This window comes from Rhopilema esculentum, chromosome 2, assembly GCF_057945365.1.
Source record: "Rhopilema esculentum isolate cy_ngs chromosome 2, ASM5794536v1, whole genome shotgun sequence".
Taxonomy (NCBI): domain Eukaryota; kingdom Metazoa; phylum Cnidaria; class Scyphozoa; order Rhizostomeae; family Rhizostomatidae; genus Rhopilema; species Rhopilema esculentum.
This window is the reverse complement of record NC_142816.1, coordinates 5371586-5385135: the sequence shown is the minus strand read 5'-3', so window position 1 is coordinate 5385135 and position 13550 is coordinate 5371586. Positions and strand designations below refer to the sequence as shown.

The 13550-nt window shown below is 35.9% G+C and overlaps 2 protein-coding genes across 4 annotated transcripts; both read left to right on the top strand.

Moving 5' to 3' along the window:
• Positions 1–352: 352 nt before the first annotated feature.
• Positions 353–6527, top strand: LOC135695593 (LYR motif-containing protein 5A). 2 transcript variants are annotated; one of them, XM_089110682.1, is made up of 3 exons: positions 353–487; positions 3558–3616; positions 4741–6527. In XM_089110682.1, the coding sequence occupies exons 2-3, from the start codon at positions 3572–3574 to the stop codon at positions 4966–4968; spliced, it is 273 nt and encodes a 90-aa protein (XP_088966808.1). In that variant the 5' UTR covers positions 353–487; positions 3558–3571; the 3' UTR covers positions 4969–6527. The 2 variants fall into 2 exon arrangements, with proteins under 2 accessions (XP_088966808.1, XP_065070797.2); XM_065214725.2 differs by lacking the exons at positions 3558–3616; positions 4741–6527 and adding an exon at positions 1604–3528 and having other exon boundaries at positions 386–487.
• Positions 6528–8731: 2204 nt separating this feature from the next.
• LOC135695594 (SUMO-conjugating enzyme UBC9-B) lies at positions 8732–13279 on the top strand. 2 transcript variants are annotated; one of them, XM_065214726.2, is made up of 8 exons: positions 8732–8884; positions 9148–9211; positions 10001–10020; positions 10527–10599; positions 11044–11153; positions 11639–11718; positions 12167–12249; positions 12644–13279. In XM_065214726.2, the coding sequence occupies exons 1-7, from the start codon at positions 8792–8794 to the stop codon at positions 12228–12230; spliced, it is 504 nt and encodes a 167-aa protein (XP_065070798.1). In that variant the 5' UTR covers positions 8732–8791; the 3' UTR covers positions 12231–12249; positions 12644–13279. The 2 variants fall into 2 exon arrangements, with proteins under 2 accessions (XP_065070798.1, XP_065070799.1); XM_065214727.2 differs by having other exon boundaries at positions 12167–12255.
• Positions 13280–13550: the final 271 nt, after the last annotated feature.

Below are 13550 nucleotides of genomic sequence, written 5' to 3'. Positions count from 1 at the left end.
CCACTAGCCAGTACTGATCTGTGACTCAAAAGCAACCTGGCAAGCTTTTTATTCGTTTATGTCACTACAAAAAGATCTTGCGAAGTAATGCCAGGCGGTCTTTGGTTGGGTGGTTGGGGTAAGAGAATAAGACGACGTAGAATAGAGTAAGACGAAGTAAAAGATTGCGATGTCACGACAACGTAGCAGGGCCAAGGGGGCCAAAGGACTGTGGTCCCCCACTTTTCTTGCTAACTATAAGTATCAAATCCCCCTTTTGGATATTAAATAGATAACCCACCTTTTTGCACCCCCTCCCCAGTTTAAAATTGGTGGCACGGGCACTGCGTAGAAGATAACATACACTGATCACATAGGAGCGCCGAAGGCATTTCTGCAATCGAGGCTCCAGTTCGTAGGCCAATTTTTGTAAAGATTTGAAACTGGAGACAGATACAGTCCGAAGATAAGCAGAGGAACAGGAAATTTACCGTTTTGCCTTCAGCAGGTTTGTTTGCAATTTTATCAATTTAGATTTTCGAAAAGTTGGGTTTGTTGAGAAAGAAAGATGACGCGACGACGCATCATTGGTACCTAGTTTCTAGGCCATTCGGTCGAACTAAAGAGTTTTCCTAGCAGCTGCGAAGGTGTATGCAAGGTTACTGCCAAAGAAGTCACTTGACAAGCGTAAAGTTCCCTTATTAAGATTATTTGAGAGCGCAATAATTCGACCAGTCAAGCAAATGTTAACAAACTAAAATCAAATTATCGTTTTGCTTTTGTTTGTAAGTCTCTTCAAAAGTTATATAATGTTATTTATTTTTATAGGGCCTTTCTGGCTCCATTTCTTAGTTTAGGAACATTATGCCATTAAATGTGTCAATAAAATTTCCATGATTTGTTGTCTGTCAGACTGGATACCAATACTATCTATGTCCACCAGAGAACTTTTCATCAAATTTTGTGGCAAAGTGCCCTTGCCAGTTTTGGCATAGGTCCCGGGCTCACCTGCACTTGAAACATAACAAAATTGTGACAAACGTAATCTATTTTGTCCAAACAATATGTGTTAATCTGCTATTCAAGCTTTCATGTCTGTCAAGCTTTCTTGCTGAATTTGTCAACTTTCACCTGACCCTTCAAAGGTTCTGTTGTCCTGCCCTGAAGCACATGACAACGGAAATGTCAGATCACTATTTGTCTGAATAGGAGAAGCTTTCCTTGATTTTGAGTTTGACAATGATCATCCCATTTAACTGCGATACTAAGTGAGCCTAAGCACTATTTTTTGAAAACAGTTGGAGATAAAGGTTAATATGAGTCAGTGGCATTTGGAACTTTGTCTAGCATTTTGGTTGCAAATGCTTTTGTGATACAGTTATGCTTAGGTTGATACTTCCAGGATAGATAAATGGCAGGTAAACTGTTAAAGTCATCTTGTGCAAAGGGTTTTATGCTCAGACTTGCCAGTAGTTGCAAAAATCATTATTTTCATTAAAAAAGATTCATGAACTCTTCTTGCTCATATAATGGAATGAACCATCACTACATAAGTGGCATAATGCTTCTTTGTCCTTATAACTTGTAGTGTTTTTCATGAAAAAAGCTTATTGTTTTGTCACAGAAAGAATAAAACATGGAGTCAAATGTTCTTTACAATGTTCATGTTGGGCTTGAAACACCTGGAGACCAGCCTCCTTCTTGTGTGGCAAAGGACTATGGCTATTATCATTATTGTATAGATGGCTTCAATGACATTGGATGGGGTTGTGGCTACAGAACTTTGCAGACTATTTGTTCATGGGTACACCTATCAGTCTCTACTGAGAAAAAGCCAGGTTTTACCATACCATCTGTGCAAGAAATTCAAAGGATTCTCATAAACATTGGTGATAAAAAGGATGATTTTTTTGGTTCAAAGAGTTGGATTGGAAGCTTTGAAGTCTGTCTTGTATTGGATCAATTGTATGATATACAGTCAAAAATTGTCCATATACGACCAGGATGTTTAAATGTTATAGAAACTGAGTTCTTGAAAGATCATTTTATGAATTTTAAATCTCCGGTAATGATGGGTGGTGATGTTGACAATGCTTCTAAGTGTATCCTTGGTATAGCTCATGATTCAAAACTCAGAGATAGAGAAGTATACCTGTTAGTGCTTGATCCACACTTCACAACAGCTGGTGAAACCACAGCCAAAGATCTACAAAGAGATGGATGGGTTTCCTGGAGAAGATTAAGTGACTTCGATCAGAACTCATTTTATAATTTCTGTTTACCACAAGTTTCAGCAATATGATACAAGAGACAATTTTAATATTTTTCTCTCAGGCTTTTCTCGGGATGTGTCTAGATGCCACTTTCACAAGATGTTGTCTATCCATATCTGTGGAGGTGTTAGTAGAGTGGGAAAGTGAAAACAATAGATCTGTAAATAAGAATTTTTTAATTAAGAATTTAGCTAAAAGAGCACTGTGAAATACTTCTGAATGGTCACACCAGCCCAAACTTGTATATGAGTTTTCTGTATGATCTATTTTTGAGCCAGGCGAAAATATAAATTAACCAAACTTAAGCTTTTAACTACCCATATCCGAAACAGATTGGACAGTTTTAGCACATCCAAGGACGATTTGTAGCCATTTTAGAAAAAGTGACCCAACTTCTCATAACTGAATTGTTTGATATTATTACTTCTTTCCCAAAAGGGTTTCTTGCATAAATGCTTGCTACCCTCGTTACTTTTTTACCTTATTGGTAACTTCTAAAGAGATGACGAGAGTACCAGAAAATTTCAATTTTTTCAAAGATCAAAAGGCAGTAAATTTATTCTTTTCAATATTAGTTATGTTAGTTACAATATTTCCATTTCACCTAAAGCTGCAATTAATCTGAATTTTTTTCTATCAGATATCTTTGATAGCTTGTTTTGCATTTTATGGTTAGGCAATGATAAAAACTAAAGACTTTATGTTCTTGAGGTTCGAAACTCAGATGCTTTTTAAATATTAGTTCACCAGAATGGCAAGATTTCAGGCACCACCTCGACTGTAAAGAAGGAGGGTAATATAAATACGGCACAGTGACAAAGAAACCATCAGAAATGACAAAATCAAATTTCCTTGAAAAAGGCAATACCTTGTGTAGTCAGTGGTAATTTCAAGAGTGGGTTGGGGATAATTTTCCCAGTCTATCTTTACCAAACTGTAGGCTACCTAATTCATCTAACAATAATTGAACATTTATTGGGATGGTCTTTCAGCATGTTTAGAAGAAAGAAGCACTGAAATGTTACATAAAGTGACATACTCTTAAGTTAAACATTAAAAGAGCATAGTCTAAAAATTTTGTTATTTTCATTCCTATATATTATTACTTTTTAGTATGGGGTAACCAAGGCATAACCTCTCAGTATTTGCTAATACTGGCTGTGACATTGCAATTTTCGTTAAAGGATTGGAACTGTTAAATATCTAAAATCATAGTCAAAAGACTTGACTAACTTTAATTGTTTTATTGGTCATTAAAAGGGATAGTGCCTATAGATTTTTTCTTACAGTGTCTATCTTTCTTAGATCTGTCAAACGAAATGGCGAATCCACTTCGAAGGGAGGTAATTGATTTATACAAACAGGTATGTGTAACAGACTCGATTTCTAATTTTATTACTACTTATTTGCTATGCCTTTTGACATTTATGATCAGGGTCGGCGAAACCGGGGGTGGGGCTGGGGGGGCCATGCCTCCCACTTTTCTGCAGAGCTAAAGAAACATTGTAGGCAAGAGTGGAAATTAATGTAGTATATTATTCTGTAAGTAACTTTGCCTGATATTCTCTTAAATGTGTCCTTAGCTTTACCATGTCTTTACCATACTTTGCTATGTCTTTACCATAGAAGACATACATAAAATTGAAGATGGGAATTAGATCGAAGAAATCGGTCATTGTCTAAGTTTTATAACGAGTAACAGCTTGGTTTAGCAATAGATTGAGAAACCTAGTCCAGAATAACTTGGTGCCAGCACAAATTGACGGAGTTTCGTTTTTTCCACTGCCTAAACTTGGCACACAAGCTATTCTTCATTACGAGCTAATGATAGTGGTTATTCTAAAACTTTGCAAAACTTTTCTATTTCAAGTCAACATCAAAATAGACGCGACTATGTGACACCTTCAGTCAAAATTCATTTTAGATACAGTTTCTGGTCATCCCTAAGAAACTTTGATATTTTGGCCCCTCCACTTTCAAATACGTTTCGCCGGCCCTGATGATGGGTCTTCTTGACAGTATACTTGTCGATATAGAGTTCTAAAGTGATGACGTGGATCCCATAACCTGAAAGAGCATCATGAAACACCTCTAAATTTGCAAAATCAGGCAAGTGTATTACGAAATGGCAGAGATATGGCTACATGTTTATTGGTTCTCTCCCCATCAAACCTCTGTATTTTGGTCTCTGTTCATAACTTTATGAACAGAGCCAAAATAACAGTGATTCGTTAGCAAACTTGAAATCTTTCATTAGCCATATCTCAACCGATTTTAGACATATTTGGCCAATTTTGCGTATTTGAAAGTATTTCATGGTGATCTTTTACGCTATGTGGTTAAAATTCAAAAATTCTAAAAATAGGTTTTTGATGACGTCACACTTTAGAACTCTATTAAGCGTAGTGTCTAGAATTATTGAGCATATATTAGCATATTTTTATTACGTAAATGATTTGTGTTGGTCTTACGTAACCTTTTTTCTTAGCTGTATCACCTTGGCCGAGATTATCCACTTGGTTTTGACTACTTTCGAAAGAAGCTGAAAACTGCATTTATGAAGAACAGAGACCTGTCAAATCCTGAGGATATAAGGAAGATGATAGACAGGGGAAATTATGTCATAAAGGAACTGGAAGCTTTGTATATGTTAAGAAAATATAGAACCCTTAAACAGAGATATTATGAAGAGGATAATACGACCCAGCAGAGCTGATGATCTGATGATTAGTCTAATGTATCTCTTGCACGTATTTTTATATGCTCAAAAGCAGGTCTAGAAACTTCATTTAGTAGCATCAAGAAACTCCGTTTAATTGCAGTCTAAAAACAAGTCAGAATTCAAGGAACATCTGAGTCCATATTTTGTATTTAGTTATCGCATTTAGCTTCACTACCATGCCATCTTTGGCGGAATTAATGGCCAAGTAATATCCCCTGTTGTAATCATAGGTTGCCGTTTAACACGATTGAGGAAAATTCCGATAATTAGCAAAGCATAGTTCAGATCAGCACTCGAATTTCAACTCCATCGATCTTTCTCGCAAACACTACTCTCCTCTCTCTAACTCGACTCTATGAATAATTGTGCAAGAGTCGTAACCGTTACCATGACAACTTCACAATAGGGGTGTACCGGATCAGGATTTTCAGAATCCGGCCGGAACCGGATTTACCGGATTTCTTCGTGGAATATCCGGCCGGATTCTACCGGATAATCTGACCATTTATAGAATTTTCAGTAATAAAAAGTTTTGAGCCACCTTGCGAAAAAATGTATAGCGAGAAGATCAAAGAGACCTATTCAGGGTTGCCAGATTGAATTTACAAACGAAGGCTAGACTGGTGAGCAATTTAAGCCAAAATGCTCATAAAAAGGCCAAATCAAAAACTCTCTCAAGAATCCATCGAGCAGGCACTGGTTACATTTCTACGCTTGTGCCTGTTAGATAATTTCTTAGCTTTGATAAGAATCTTACTTTTTTCCAAAACCCTTTGCTAATATCAAGATAATATTTAGGTTAGGTGATAAAATTTGAAATTTGGTTAACACTTTGTAGTTAACTACTAATTATTCTATGAATGTAGTAATTACTTATTAATTTTGGACGTCTGCTGAAAAGGCCAACAAGGTCATATTTAAGTAGTAAGCAAAAAACAATTTTTCCAGGCAATCTAAATCTAAAAACCAAAAATTAAAAAATTTGGCCTAAAAAGCCGATCTGGCAACCCTGGACCAAATTTGTGAATTATATCATCCAGTCTTCCTGTTTCGTGATGACGAGCACTTTCATTTCAAATCTGTTTTCAAGGCGCTTGTTTTATCGTCGATATTGTTTAGTCCTGGAAAATCCATTTTTAATCACTGTATGAAGGGAGTCTGACTTGGTTTTCCAAATTTTCTTAGTTATGATTAAAGTTCTGGAAAATCCGGCAACTGGCCGGATTTCGGAAACAAATCCGGCCGGAACCGGATTTTCAAAAAATCAGCGATCCGGCGCCGGATTATCCGGCCTACCGGATATCCGGTACATCCCTACTTCACAACACCCTCACCCTCACGTTATTCCCTTCAGCTTGATTTCAACCACTTGTATGAATATGGTGATTGTTTAGACAGCTGTCTTGTGAGATTTCTGGCAAAGATTTTTGTACAAATGCGTGTATTTGTCATTCTTGTGAACTTTCTGTAAATAGAGAAATTTGAATGCAAAAATTCTTCTGTCGCTTTTATGCCATTTCAAGTATGTAAATGTTGGAGTCAAATTCATTGCATATCGTTTCTTGGTATAGCTGTCGTTCCTGAGTATGTGTAAAAGTTATCTCATAACGGCAATTGTTGGGGCCGATGAAAAAAAAAATAGGGTAGAGAACCCAGGGGGCTACTCCCATTAAGGCCTGACAGGGGGGTTCAGTCGATTTGAGGATCTTACCAAATGGCCCAGTTTCGATAGTGACACAACGGCTTAGTTTAGCTTGCGATTTATTATAGACAATGAACAAGGTTTTATTTCTCCCTAATCAACAACAGTTGATGAAATTTGTCAAAGAAGGACCAGGTGCGTACAAAGAAATGGGCTACCAATGACAAAATTTCCATTATGCTACCATTTGAGGGTTATTGTCAAAACACTACCATTTGAAAGCGTATAACCCCCCTGTTAGGACATAACTGTAGTAATCTCCCGGGGTAGCGAATGGCCAAGTGCTGATACTTTCCAGTTACCATTGATGTAGATTATACCCGGGGAAAAAGGGGTAAATTCAATAGGCAGGGGGAAAAGGGGTAAATTCAATAGGCAGAGGTCGGGGCTGTGCCATTTCGGATTATAAAAACATACCCAATATTTGAATAATCAAATAACTCAATGAAAGATGTGAAAACATATGTGATACCCCAAAATTTGAGGTCCTGCTCAAAATCCAAAAATTTATAACCGTGTTTGATTTTAACAAATTTGAAATCCTAAAATTAATTTTCTTCTTGAAAAATTGTACTCCAAAAAACGGCGTATTTATTTGGAACCTTATTTATACTGTGGCCATAATGATAGTCAGATACAAGCTCAAATTAAATAGGATATACAGGGGTGAAGTGGATATACAACTACATCAAGTCTGTTTTTATCCAAAAATTTTCAGGGAAATTATCCAAGATCTCAAAGGTAGACCACCTTTGAGATGGCAAGACCAGGTTAGCCTGAGCCCCAGACTCCAAATAGTATATACTTCTAGTTTGGGGTCTGGAACTCAGGCTAGACCAGGTCAGAAAAGACACTGGTCTTCCACTAGCAACTGCCATGAAGCATGCTCAAGATCGCCTCGAATGGGCTGCCATTGTGAGAGGTGCCAAGGGCCACTAGGCCTACGCCTTTGATGATGATGATGATGATGATGAAGTGGTGGGGGAGGGGGCTCATGGGGGCGCATCCCCCTTATTAAAATTTCCGAAGAAAGTGGGGGGGGGGTCATTTTCCCCATTGTTTGGTCTTGGATACAGCCAAGAATCATACAACGCAGAGTAAGCTGTGAAGAATTGTTACGGTCAGCCATTGACGACTAAACCAGAAAAGGAAAAAAGCGATTGGCAGATTTAAAGGCATCGTAGGCTTTATATGCATGAAAATGTACACAAAGTTTGAAATATACAGATAGACAATTTTTGAATGATTTCTTACTGAGTACGTTTAGTTGCAGTTCTGTATAGACAGTTGGTTTTTTGTTACATTTAGAAATGCCTGATTCAACAACCAGTTATTTGACCATGTCTTGTCTAGTTTTTATATTTCATGCATTACACATTTTTTTATTAGAACAATACAATTTTCTTAACAATGCAAACTATCAATGCTTTCCAAGTCCACTGAATCACAGTTCTGTATGACATTTTTAGTAGCAATGTTCATTAGCTGATGAAATCGCCTCTGTTTTGTAACCAATGGGTGAATTGTTATTTGAAAGAAAGTTCTTTCTTATCGATGCCATAAACATTTTAGATGCATTTCTTGCCGTTCTTAGAGGGCCATATCTCAACATTTTCGCCCTTCTCTTTCCACTGTATCGAATCTCCCATCTCAGCTGCCGCTCGCACACGGTCAATGTACCTGACTGCGCAACCAATGTTCGGTAAAACGTCAACCCTCACCATGTTCAAGTTGCAATAATCACATGACAAGAAAAACTAAGAAAATTCATGAAGCCCCCCTTGTTAACATTCTACGACTACATCCCTGGATATGAGCGCCTCAAAAGGATGGAAACAAACGAGGGTCTCCCAGGAGTTTTGGGGAACAGGGGAACATAGCAAAAATGGTACTGGAACTTGCTAAACAGCACTCTCGCTAGCACCCCTATGAACGTTGGAATTGTCTAATTTCCATACTGCTCGACATGATAGTCATAAATAAGCATGATTAATTATTCCAAGTGAAGGGTTAGGGTAAGGGTTAACTAATTACGTCATCAGGTCGAGCAGTATGGAAACTAGACAGCTCCATGGACGTTCTGCTTTCGCGCCACGGCCTCTCTCTGGTGATGTTATGATCAGAAATATGGCGACTGCGGAACCGAAAATCGACCCATGTGAACGGCTTAAAGAAGAACACAAAGTATGGAAACTGCATCATCCAAAGGTATGATAGTTTCTTAGCTATTTTTGTGATCTTTCGTGAATTATTGAAACATTTATTTGTTTTTGCGCTTCCCTATTTAGTAATATTATCTTGCTGCATAGAAAACATACTCAAACCAGAAGAAACCAACCTGATGCTTGCTCCATTTGTTTAAAAGATAGCTAGATACGCATTGAAAGCTACAAGTTCTTATCTGGTTTATCAACCACCTTTGTCGGAGGCCCTGCATTATTTTTACTGGCATTATTTATTTGAATTTACAGGGGTTCTCAGCTGAACCACGTAAAGATGAAAATGGTGTGACAAACTGGTTACTTTGGGACTGTGGTATGGCATTTCTTATTTGCCCTGAATGCATAAAATGGCCTTCTAAGCTGCCAGGGTGCATTTCATGTTAACATGCACCAGGGCATTGGTTTAGGTATGCCAAAATATGAGCACTTAGTAAAACAGAAAAATTGTACGCCAGACAAAGAAAACTGATTAATAGAGAAAACTGTGGTGTATGAGTCATTATTTTATTCTTTTTCATGTTATGTTAACCATGTACGTGGATTCTTGTTTTACATCAAGTTTTACAAATTCCAACAAAAATTTTATTGGTTTGCACAATGAACACAAAAAGACCTGAGTGTACGCCAAAGATCTTCAGGCATAAGTACATTTAAGAATGCACCCTGGCTAAGTTGAAACTATATTATCTGTTGAAGCTAAGGAGAACAATAAAATTTGCAAACCGTCTGTAAACTTTAATCCTTGTTATAAGCTGTGTATTGAATTTGTCTACTTTTCTCTAATTTCTTAAAAAAAGTTTTCCTCATTTTATGAGTTTTTGAAATAACTCCCACACTTGTTTCAAAGTTTGCATGCCAGTAATGCCAAACATATTATTAGAAAATACCCCCATGCAATAGAAAAGATGTGTCCCAAAACAAATTTCAATAGCCCTCCCACTGCCAAATTTAGCTTGAATATCTTACTCAATTAGTTATGTCCAATTGGACATGTGATTGGTTATAATAGAGGTTAGAAAAAGATATCAAGCTAGAGATACCAATCTATTATTTTTAGAAACATATCATTGTCTGTATTTCTAACCTCCCATCATTTTTTCAGCCATTCCTGGAAAATCAAAGGTAACTTGCTTGTTTCTCTTTGTTAGCTTATATATATCCTACATTTACAACTGCTGCAATTACAAGAACATGAAAATTTGAAAATTATCTTGCTAATGACATCACCAATTTGTAATTGCAAGAACAATAATTACAGGAAATGTGAATTCTTGCGTGTCATTCTGTTAAAGAAACTGTGTCAATTTGTTGGTTAGTTACTTACACTTGTTCTCCCATCATTTCTATATAAACTCATTCTTTGCACATAAAACTAATGTTTTTATATTTTGCTTATATACCAAAATCAGAAAATAGGTATAAACTCATTCTTTTTCATGATGAAATTAATCAAATTCAATTTGACCATATAATATGCCATTTGGTAGCCAGTCAATTTCTCAGCCCTGCCCCCATCTCAGAGATTCCCAATCTCAGAGATTCCCCCTCTTCAATATTTACTTTTTTAGCTTTTTTATTATGGTATTTTTTATGCAACTTACTTTAATCAATCATGATTTATATTTTAGACACCATGGGAAGGAGGTTTATACAAATTGAAAATTAAATTTAGTGGAAATTATCCTTTTGAGCCCCCTTCCTGTAAGTCTTTTTTCATATTTGCAAAAATATTTCTATAAAAGTAGAATTATTTTTATCCAAAAATGCACTTCCCTGCTTGGACATATGGCTTGCTTTTGATGCTGAGCTCCAACAATATTTTAATGTTTTGAAAATGAGATGTCAATGTTTCATTGTTAGGGCTTTTGAAGAAGCAGTATTTTATTGAGAGGCTCTCAACAATTTGAATATAAACATTTTGTAAAGCTCTCATAAATAAATAGCAATAACAAACTCAAAATGTTTCTTCCTCTTCCTATAAATGCTTGACTATCTATTTTTCTTTCATCTGTATCTCAAAATTGTAGTGAGATTAGCTAGCTTATTTTGAATTGCAGAAGGGTTGCTATGTTCCATTGTTTCATAAACCTCTGAATTTTTTTTGACAATATGAGCATATAAATAATAATTTTCATTATTGTTCAGGCTATTTTGACCCTCCAATCCTCCATCCAAATGTATTCCCATCTGGAACTGTTTCTTTGTCATTGCTGGACAGAAACAAAGGGTGGAAGCCACAGATTACAGTGAAACAGGTAATGTCATGCTGTTATTTCATAAAAATGGTTTTTTTAGCAACAAGTCATTTCATTAGTTTATTTTATGCTTTGGAAAGCAATCTGACAAAGTGTATAAAAGTCAATGCAATGTGTAGTAGTACTCAACAGCATCAATTTTGTATTCATTTATATTTGACGAGAAAATGTTAGGGGAGGGGTAATATTTTGTCAAAATATTTTTTGACACTGTTCTATGATTTTGAAACTGCCTTTACGTAACCAAAAGTGTTTATACTCATGAGTGTTTATTGTTGTTCACTGTTGGTAAGTAGGCATTTTATTGACAATAAAAAGGTCATGGTAATGAAATATGCATTTAGCCACCCTCCCCCCCCCCACCCCACTGCCTAGTGGCTGACACCACACTAGTAATATTGTAAGAAAATGATGTCTCATTGATTTGTCTCTAATCTCCATTGAGACTAACACTATAGCATATTTTTAAAATTTTGCAACATCAGGTTCTTCTTGGCATTCAAATGCTCTTAAATGAACCAAACTTCCAGCAACCGGCACAAGCTGAAGCATTTGCATTGTATGCGTAAGTGGACAGAAGCTGTGTTGTTACCTTCTCTTTGCCAAAACTAATTTTCTAATTTTTTGTGTATAAAACAAGTAACTACTCAGATATGACATGACTTTTCAGACTGAACAATTGAAATCTTTTATCAAAATTTATTTAAGACATTATTAGCTTTTATCAAAATGTTTTGAAGAACTTTACTGACCCACTGTCAGTAAAGTGTATGCTGAGTTAGCAAAAGGTTACTACTGTTAATGCTCACCAAATTTGAGTAGTTTTCCCAGCAGTCCCTATTTCTGTTAATTCTTGTTAGTGTCCATACATCAAGTCACTAGGGAAACCAGTCAGCTTATTTCCTTGTTTTATCATCATCATCACCACCATCCTGACATCATCAAATAAGATTAAGGGATCCATTTAGATCATTTGATGTTTATCACTATTAATTAAATTATTTTCATTTTAGGCAGAGTCAGTTGACATATGAAGACAAAATTAAAGAACAGGCCTGCTTAATGGCTGCAAAGTAGTCCTTCTGTGCACATTCAGGTGAAGGTTAATCAAATTGAAAAGTTTTGTTTGACTTGCATGAAATTCATGCAAGATATTATTCTATTTTTGTTATGCAGTAGAAGCATCTTCTTTCAAACCTTGCTTTCCTTGAAGTGTTGATGAGATAAGCACCTTTTAAGATGCAATATTCCATATTCAATTTTGACAAATAAGCTTTATCAGTTCATGACTTTTATTATCTTTCTGCATTTTCCTTGAATTAACTGTAAAAGCTAGAAGATGATTATACCAGCCTACATGCTGCAATCACATTGCGTTATCACAGATAACATTTGCATAAGCTAACTCTGCTGGATATTTGTCCATTATTACCTTGTGTAATCATAAGTATTTTATACAGCTATTCATTGTCACTTTTATGTTTTTGTAGGGTCACAAAGCTACCTTCAGTCCTCATCAATTGTAACTTCCCCATTTATTCAAGACACTACACGACAGTAGACTTTCAGGTGACAATTCTGGGTGAAAGTATCGGATGTGAATTGACAAGATAGATATTTTGTATGACTCAAGCTTTATTTTGGGCTGGATTAATTAAAAAGATTTAGCAAGGATGCTTATTTTGGGTTAAGTTGAATGGATCTCAATTTTAAGTATCATTTCTAAAGTTCTAGCAAAAAATATGGAAAATAATGTAATGTTTGGGAAAGCTCTTTGAGAAAATAATCTGCACAAACAAAAATGGTTAGTGTCAGTTTTTTTCAAATTTTAAAGTTTTTAAAAGTTGTTAAAACAGTTTTTCTACGTGAATAAGTTGAGATGTTAAATTGCACATAGTTGGTTTGAAATCTAAAAGGAAGATTGGGCTTCATAGTAACAGGATGGCTAACAATGAAAGATATTGATAACAATAACTTTGTTTTTGCATGGTTATTTACTTTAATCAGCTGTAACTAAAAACGTTGTTTGTAGTGAAGATGAATACAAAATGGCCTATAATTTTTATGGGATCTCCTTCTGTCTTGATGTAAAGGATGACTAACCATGTGAAACAGAATTGAGGTTACTTTGGCAGATAACTCGGTGGGCTTCTGTATAAGATACAAATTTGCTAGAATTAAAGTGTACAATATTTGATTCAATGTAGCATTACTGTCCAAATATGAAGTTGTTGAAAAGCCTCTTTCCATACCCTTCCTGTGTTATGACTATCATAACAGTCCGAACAAATCAACAAAGTGTGTTGCAGTAAGGCAATCAACAATCAATACAACATTTTGTATTTTATCATTTTATTAGTAAAAATATGTGGTATACATTACACGCTCATTTCCAAC

What these genes read in the sequence shown, in the direction of transcription:
- LOC135695593 (XM_065214725.2), top strand. Translation starts at nt 1,616, where the DNA reads ATGGAGTCAAATGTTCTTTACAATGTTCATGTTGGGCTTGAAACACCT.
- LOC135695594 (XM_065214726.2), top strand. Translation starts at nt 8,792, where the DNA reads ATGATCAGAAATATGGCGACTGCGGAACCGAAAATCGACCCATGTGAA. An exon ending in GGAAACTGCATCATCCAAAG is followed by an intron (nt 8,885 to 9,147) that starts GTATGATAGTTT and finishes TTGAATTTACAG; the next exon opens with GGGTTCTCAGCTGAACCACG. An exon ending in GAAGCATTTGCATTGTATGC is followed by an intron (nt 11,719 to 12,166) that starts GTAAGTGGACAG and finishes TTTTCATTTTAG; the next exon opens with GCAGAGTCAGTTGACATATG.